The 9,172-nt window shown below is 33.2% G+C and overlaps 1 protein-coding gene across 1 annotated transcript; it reads left to right on the top strand.

The window, feature by feature from the left end:
- The first annotated feature begins 231 nt into the window (after window positions 1-231).
- On the top strand, window positions 232-8,711 carry LOC143242605 (peptidoglycan-recognition protein SC2-like). Its single transcript, XM_076486073.1, has 5 exons — window positions 232-416; window positions 4,528-4,698; window positions 7,163-7,348; window positions 8,136-8,341; window positions 8,454-8,711. Exons 1-5 carry the CDS (start codon window positions 365-367, stop codon window positions 8,586-8,588), a joined length of 750 nt encoding a protein of 249 aa, XP_076342188.1. The 5' UTR covers window positions 232-364; the 3' UTR covers window positions 8,589-8,711.
- Window positions 8,712-9,172: the final 461 nt, after the last annotated feature.

Here is a 9,172-nt window from a genome sequence, read left to right as displayed (position 1 = left end):
ATTTGTTCCATAATTCTTGAAAATACTCCAACCAACGTGTTGACATTTTCAGTGACTTTTAAGACAAAACAGAAGTTTACTTGCGACTTGCGTTTTACTGAATTAATTATTCTATTTAAAAAATAAAAATAAAAATAGATGTTTATAATTGTCGACAGAGGACTTCCCATACAAATGTCACATCCGTTTTCCGGGATATTTTTGCCGACTGCGCAAAATTGCGTAACTCGCAGAGTTTCACAGGATGTTAGGCTTAGAAGCTCTTCTAAACAAGATGCAACATCCGGATTGATGTCGTACTTCCGGATTCCTCAGACAGTTATAAAAGTATGTTCGTGATGAAGGCCTACAGAATAACAGTAAAATGACTTACGTACTTTTGGTTATTTTTTTCCATGTTGTGGGCATTTTTGCTGGTAAGTGTAAAAACTGTTAATTATTTGTTAATCTAATCGTTTTAACTGAATATTATTGTCACAGAAAATTAATTAGTTTGTCCTGTTTTTATGTTATAGATCTATAGATCTATCTCTAAGTAAACGTTTCTCTCACGTGTCATTCATCATCTACTTTCATAAGTAGTACAGAATACCGTATTTTATCATTGTGTTTATACTTTCATAAGTAGTATAGAATACCGTATTTTGTCATTGTGTTTATACTTTCATAAGTAGTATAGAATACCGTAATTTGTCATTGTGTTTATACTTTCATAAGTAGTATAGAATACCGTATTTTGTCATTGTGTTTATACTTTCATAAGTAGTATAGAATACCGTATTTTGTCATTGTGTTTATACTTTCATAAGTAGTATAGAATACCGTAATTTGTCATTGTGTTTATACTTTCATAAGTAGTATAGAATACCGTATTTTGTCATTGTGTTTATACTTTCATAAGTAGTATAGAATACCGTATTTTGTCATTGTGTTTATACTTTCATAAGTAGTATAGAATACCGTATTTTGTCACTGTGTTTATACTTTCATAAGTAGTATAGAATACCGTAATTTGTCATTGTCATTGTGTTTATACTTTCATAAGTAGTATAGAATACCGTATTTTGTCATTGTGTTTATACTTTCATAAGTAGTATAGAATACCGTAATTTGTCATTGTGTTTATACTTGTGTTTATACTTTCATAAGTAGTATAGAATACCGTATTTTGTCACTGTGTTTATACTTTCATAAGTAGTATAGAATACCGTAATTTGTCATTGTGTTTATACTTTCATAAGTAGTATAGAATACCGTATTTTGTCATTGTGTTTATACTTTCATAAGTAGTATAGAATACCGTATTTTGTCATTGTGTTTATACTTTCATAAGTAGTATAGAATACCGTATTTTGTCATTGTGTTTATACTTTCATAAGTAGTATAGAATACCGTATTTTGTCATTGTGTTTATACTTTCATAAGTAGTATAGAATACCGTATTTTGTCATTGTGTTTATACTTTCATAAGTAGTATAGAATACCGTATTTTGTCATTGTGTTTATACTTTCATAAGTAGTATAGAATACCGTATTTTGTCATTGTGTTTATACTTTCATAAGTAGTATAGAATACCGTATATTGTGTTTATACTTTCATAAGTAGTATAGAATACCGTATTTTGTCATTGTGTTTATACTTTCATAAGTGGTAAGTAGTATAGAATACCGTATTTTGTCATTGTGTTTATACTTTCATAAGTAGTATAGAATACCGTATTTTGTCATTGTGTTTATACTTTCATAAGTAGTATAGAATACCGTATTTTGTCATTGTGTTTATACTTTCATAAGTAGTATAGAATACCGTATTTTGTCATTGTGTTTATACTTTCATAAGTAGTATAGAATACCGTATTTTGTCATTGTGTTTATACTTTCATAAGTAGTATAGAATACCGTATTTTGTCATTGTGTTTATACTTTCATAAGTTGTATAGAATACCGTATTTTGTCATTATGTTTATACTTTCATAAGTAGTATAGAATACCGTATTTTGTCATTGTGTTTATACTTTCATAAGTAGTATAGAATACCGTATTTTGTCATTGTGTTTATAATTTCATAAGTAGTATAGAATACCGTATTTTGTCATTGTGTTTATACTTTCATAAGTAGTATAGAATACCGTATTTTGTCATTGTGTTTATAATTTCATAAGTAGTATAGAATACCGTATTTTGTCATTGTGTTTATACTTTCATAAGTAGTACAGAATACCGTATTTTGTCATTGTGTTTATACTTTCATAAGTAGTATAGAATACCGTATTTTGTCATTGTGTTTATACTTTCATAAGTAGTATAGAATACCGTATTTTGTCATTGTGTTTATACTTTCATAAGTAGTATAGAATACCGTATTTTGTCATTGTGTTTATACTTTCATAAGTAGTGTAGAATACCGTATTTTGTCATTGTGTTTATACTTTCATAAGTAGTATAGAAAACCGTATTTTGTCATTGTGTTTATACTTTCATAAGTAGTGTAGAATACCGTATTTTGTCATTGTGTTTATACTTTCATAAGTAGTATAGAATACCGTATTTTGTCATTGTGTTTATACTTTCATAAGTAGTATAGAATACCGTATTTTGTCATTATGTTTATACTTTCATAAGTAGTATAGAATACCGTATTTTGTCATTGTGTTTATACTTTCATAAGTAGTATAGAATACCGTATTTTGTCATTATGTTTATACTTTCATAAGTAGTATAGAATACCGTATTTTGTCATTGTGTTTATACTTTCATAAGTAGTATAGAATACCGTATTTTGTCATTGTGTTTATACTTTCATAAGTAGTATAGAATACCGTATTTTGTCATTGTGTTTATACTTTCATAAGTTGTATAGAATACCGTATTTTGTCATTATGTTTATACTTTCATAAGTAGTATAGAATACCGTTTTTGTCATTGTGTTTATACTTTCATATGTAGTATAGAATACCGTATTTTGTCATTGTGTTTATAATTTCATAAGTAGTATAGAATACCGTATTTTGTCATTGTGTTTATACTTTCATAAGTAGTATAGAATACCGTATTTTGTCATTGTGTTTATAATTTCATAAGTAGTATAGAATACCGTATTTTGTCATTGTGTTTATACTTTCATAAGTAGTATAGAATACCGTATTTTGTCATTGTGTTTATAATTTCATAAGTAGTATAGAATACCGTATTTTGTCATTGTGTTTATACTTTCATAAGTAGTATAGAATACCGTATTTTGTCATTGTGTTTATAATTTCATAAGTAGTATAGAATACCGTAATTTGTCATTGTGTTTATACTTTCATAAGTAGTATAGAAAACCGTATTTTGTCATTGTGTTTATACTTTCATAAGTAGTGTAGAATACCGTATTTTGTCATTGTGTTTATACTTTCATAAGTAGTATAGAATACCGTATTTTGTCATTGTGTTTATAATTTCATAAGTAGTGTAGAATACCGTATTTTGTCATTGTGTTTATACTTTCATAAGTAGTGTAGAATACCGTATTTTGTCATTGTGTTTATACTTTCATAAGTAGTATAGAATACCGTATTTTGTCATTGTGTTTATACTTTCATAAGTAGTATAGAATACCGTATTTTGTCATTGTGTTTATACTTTCATAAGTAGTATAGAATACCGTATTTTACACCTTATAAAACGCACCCTAATTTTAGAAAGACAGTCCTAAAAACAAATATTTTGACTCAGTAACCACCACCTTGATGTAACCTTGACATTTATTCACCCTAGTGAGTAAATATAGTCAAATATATTATATTCTTCACTGTATATCGACAATATTCGTTAAATTGGATGTTTTATGCTATTTGAAATACTTGTAATTGTTAAGTAATGAAATTACGATCTGTATGAGAGGCCGTTTCAAGTAGACCCTTAGCTGACCTCTTGCCTTAAACCATCATTTTTGTCTTGGAAGACGCGTGGGAATTTTTCGATTTGTTTTTAAAGAAGACAGTGGGTCTTACAAGGCGTAAAATACGGTATATATATCTATATATATCAATATATCATTGATATATTTTCAGGTGTTTCCCCCCAAAACTTCTGTTTTACCAGCATGTAATTGTGTCATAATTATTTGTAAACCGGATGCAGAAAACTCGTGAACTTTCACGAGCTTCTTGTTTATACAGAAGATATACAATGTTTTATCCACGGTATTTATAGTCGTTCCGCCCTCCTTTAGTGTACTTCCTTTCAGTTATAATGAACACAATCTGATATCACTCAGACGATATCAGTGTAAAAATATTAAAATATAAAAGGTCTAAACTCTCAGTCTGTGATGAATCAAGTTATTCTTCTGGAGTTAAGTCTCTCATACGAGAAATGTAGAACTCATAAACTGAACTTAACAATGCAAAAAAAAGAACATAAGAAGTTGTTATGTTTAACACAAAAAGTTATAAGTAAACTAGTAACTAATTCCGTTCATTACCCAGGGAAACGAGATATCCGTGGTAATGAAGTAATATTGATTCATTTTGTATGTCATAGCCTATAATGAATCCCCGTGTAAGGACAAAGTCAGGAATGGTCGAGCTGGTGTTTGTATGAAAACCGTTTGTTGTGACAGGGGGAACTATGTTAGTGGACTCTGTCCAACACAGCCAAACAACATCAAATGTTGTTTCGGTAGAAACACGTGCTCTTCAAGTAACCAGAAAGGTATGGTGTGATTTATAGCTGATTCCACTAATAAAAATAAAAGTACTTGCGACATTAGACGAATGTTTTATATAATTTTACATAAAGATGTCACTAACTGACCACAATAATTTTGTTTCTCAGTATATTATTACGAACACTGTATGTACCTCAGAACGGTTCGTATGGGTTTTACCACTTTTGTTGATAAGGGGAAAAGGAGGTTTCGACCTTCCTAGGTCATCTTAATCTGATGATGACCTAGGATGACCAATTATACTATTCAGTTAGGAAAACCCAAGAGTTCGCGCCTAGATTCTTTCTGGTATATCACTTCTAAATTAGGGATGGCTAGCGCAGATAGCCATCGTGTAGCTTTGAGCAAAATTCAACAAAACGAGTGTGTGTGTGTGTGTTTTTCTTATAGCAAAGCCACATCGGGCTATCTGCTCAGCCCACCGAGGGGAATCGAACCCCTCATTTTAGCGTTGTAAATCCGGAGACATACCACTGTACTAGCGGGGGGCTCAACAAAACGAACATGCACGAAACCACACTTGTGTTTGTTTGCTTCGGATTTCGTGCAAAGCTACACGAGGACCATCTGCGCTAGCCATCCCTAATTTAGTAGCGTAAGACCAGAGGGAAGGCAGCTAGTCATCACCACCCACCGCGAACTCTTGGGCTACTCTTTTAACAACGAATAGTGGGATTAATCGTCACATTATGACGCCCCCACGGCTAAAAGGGCGAGCATATTTGGTGTAACGGAGATTCGAACCCGTGATCCTCAGATTATGAGTCGAGTGCCTTAACCCACCTGGCCATGCCGGGCCGATACAGTTGTGTCCAACAGACTAACGTGACACATATAGAGGTGCCACCTTGTGTCACATTCCCGGACCAAATGCTTTGTCCTAACTGTATCAGTCTGACCAGTGAGTGACCCTTGGTATTTTTAGTACATACTTTTCTTTATTGAAATAGGGGTAAAAATAGGGGGTAAAATAATAATCAGCTGATAACATGTAAGGAGATAACTAAATATATCACTTATCTTGTAACATGTGGGGAGATAACTAAATATATCACTTATCTTGTAACATGTGGGGAGATAACTAAATATATCACTTATCTTGTAACATTATGGAGATAACTAAATATATCGCTTAGCTTGTAACATTATGGAGATAACTAAATATATCACTTATCTTGTAACATTATGGAGATAACTAAATATATCGCTTAGCTTGTAACATTATGGAGATAACTAAATATATCACTTAGCTTGTAACATTATGGAGATAACAAAAAAAAATCATTTAGCTTGTAACATGTGGGGAGATAACAAAAAAAATCATTTAGCTTGTAACATGTGGGGAGATAACAAAAAAAATCATTTAGCTTGTAACATGTGGGGAGATAACTAAATGTATCGCTTATCTTGTAAAATTATTAAATGGTAAACTGACAGGATACTCATGAAATACTGTCTTTAATCAGTACCTCAGGTAGATTATGTATGTATATACACAAAATAAGGTGCTGCCTGTAATGTAATCATGGTGATGGGTAGTTTTGTTAGGCACTTTTAAAGGTTTGTCTATGTTGCTATAACTTGGGTTATAGAATCCCTCACATGGCATTAAGAATGTCACAAAACATACAAGTCACAGATCAAGGATATAATAAATACCACAAAATAAACTATATAACACCAAAGATATAACGAATGATATTTATAAAATAATGATAGAACTATCCGTCCCCAGTGATGGAAAGGTTTATGTTAATCTGTTGACTTAAATCATTTCATGGACTTTAAACAGGTTAGCTGTTGCACTCTTGGTTTCACTCAGAGCCAAAGCTGAACTACTTATAATGCCTACTGCATTTCAGTCGTGCTAAGACGTGGTAAGATATGTTAAATGTATATTTCTATTTTTTAATTTACTTCATATCTTGTGAGTAACAGCGGGATTAATTCCTAATAATTTAGTGTAGAATATCCTGACTGAGAAATGTAATTCATGTCTGTTCTCCTGTCATTTCAACAGTGGATGTTGAGTTTTCCCAGCGCGGGAAGCGGCCGCCGTAAACGAGAGACAGGCGAACACTCGTACAGACACCACGGTTCGCAATGTCTATACGAATAAATATAACAGAGTACAAAATTGTGTGTTAAGTACGGGACTGGTGCAATATGGCGCAGGATGTGCGAATACCCTTGTACCTCCTTTTCATAGTCTTAAAGATGAAATATCTTTATCAGTTTATCTCTGAGAGTTGAATCTCTGAGTTAATGTTATGTACTTTTGAGAGACCATACATTTAAAAGCTTTTATTTTTAAAACAGTATTTAACCTTTAAGAATCACAAAATGAAACTGTTTTAAATGTTTGAACAGTATCGTATTATACTCCTATTAAAATTATGTATATATAAAGTACACTCTATTTCGTTTATCCTGCCACGTGTTTTGAAGACTGTAATGACGTAACTATTGTAACACGTTCCCAATGGAGAGCTCGAAGACCGAAGAGTCGGTCCAGCTTACGGACACCTGTTGGTAAAATTTTGATTCACCATACTGCAGGAACCACATGCAGCAGCCAGTCGTCTTGCTCCAGTGTAGTGCGCAACATCCAGAAGTACCATATGGAAACAAAAAGTAAGTTTTCTATTTTTTTTAGTACTTACTAGGATAGTAGACCCATGAGAGAACACTTCGGGAGAAATTTGTTCCTGGTTGGAGAGTATTAACCAATAGCATACACATTTCCAAGTTTTATTGGCTAGATACTAGAGTGACGACATTACAAGATACTGACGTTAATATTGGTAGGATTGATTGAGACACCACTATGGAAATCCTTATTTGCGCACAGTTTAGATACGTTTTCCATAAGCTAGATTTACTAATAACTAGCTATAAACACTCGTCTCAGTACACCTTGATAATTCGACCTCCCCATAAGTTTTCCCGCCAATGGCTTCTCTGTTTGACTGAATTAAGTGGAACCGTATCTTCTAGCATGTTTATGAAAGCTACTGAACATCATCTTCATCCATTCTTCATTTCTGACATAATCTTACCTTCTGGTAAGCAAAGCTACCTTCGAGCCTTTTGTTATATGATGGAGTCCCTGTTTGTTTTAGTAATTACACGAATTAATCTGTGTTTATCTTAACATAACTGTCGTTTGCTTTGTTATTTTGTTTTAGTAATTACACGAATTAATTTGTTTTTATCTTATCATAACTGTTTCTTGCTTTGTTATTTTGTTTTGTCTTTTTGAGACCAGGGTTGTATTTTCAATGAAGTCCAAAACTTTCACTCAGAATATATATGTTTCTTTGTTTATTAACACGCCAATAGGGCACGCATGTCATAAACCTTGTGTTCCGGAGTTACACTATGCATGAAATTACTAATCAAATATTAAATTTGACATCAGAATGGTCAGATATCGGCTACAATTTCCTGATTGGTGGAGACGGGAAAGTTTACGAAGGTCGTGGCTGGAAAACACGAGGAGCTCATTCACCTGGTCACAACAGTAAGTCTCTTGGCATCTCTTTCATGGGAAACTTCCAGAAAGTGTCACCAAGTAGCAGAATGTTAGAAGCTGCCAAGACATTGATTAAGTGTGGCGTGTCTAAGGTAAGTACGTTCATTACAATGTATCGAACGAATATCACATATCTATTGTAAGTCACACGTCCTTTCCTTCTTTACTGTCATATCACGTGGTGTGTATACGTCATCTTTTCAGGGCTACATCGCTTCCAGTCACACGGTACATGGTCATCGAGATGCTAAGTGTACAGCCTGTCCTGGAGACAAGTTGTATGCTATTATAAAACGTTGGAGTAGTTACGGAGGAAAGTTGCCTGGTTACGTTTGTTGAAGTCGAAACTCGACCTATGAGAATCTCAGTTTTTAGGAGTTAAAATAGAATAAACGTTTATTAAGTTTCTGTGTTTTCTTGGTTGTGGTTTTTAAAATAAATAAACTTGTTTTCGTCACAACTAGACATTGTGTACTTGTTACTCGGAAAAAGTTGGGCTTACAGAAAGTGACAGTGGACAGAACGAAATAATGTCGTTTCGGGTAAGGAGTCGTAAAGTGAGTACTAATAACGTTTCTTTTGAAACGAGTCCTCCAATGCATCTTGCCCTAGATTCTGATGGGTTGTCGTTTCGTATGGCGGAGATGTTTTCCTTTGTAGCTCAAATAAACCTTGTAGATTACAGACTGGGAAATAATTGAAGCCTCTCTCTAAAGCAGGGGTTTCCAACGAGGGTGTTGGCACCCTCCTGGGTGTGCGAAATGAGGGTCCAGGAGGTGGGGGAAGAGGCCTGTACGAGGTCTGTTTTCTCTCAGTTGTCGTGAAGAAGAATTATCTGATGCACACTCTGTAAGGAGGGTGCAAGGTCTTCCATAGGGTGTGCGAAGTTCAGAAAACGTTGGTAACCACTGTTATAAAGGAAG

This window comes from Tachypleus tridentatus, unplaced genomic scaffold (assembly GCF_004210375.1).
Source record: "Tachypleus tridentatus isolate NWPU-2018 unplaced genomic scaffold, ASM421037v1 Hic_cluster_2, whole genome shotgun sequence".
In the NCBI taxonomy this organism is placed as follows: Eukaryota; Metazoa; Arthropoda; class Merostomata; order Xiphosura; family Limulidae; genus Tachypleus; species Tachypleus tridentatus.
This window is presented reverse-complemented; position numbering and strand designations above follow the sequence as displayed.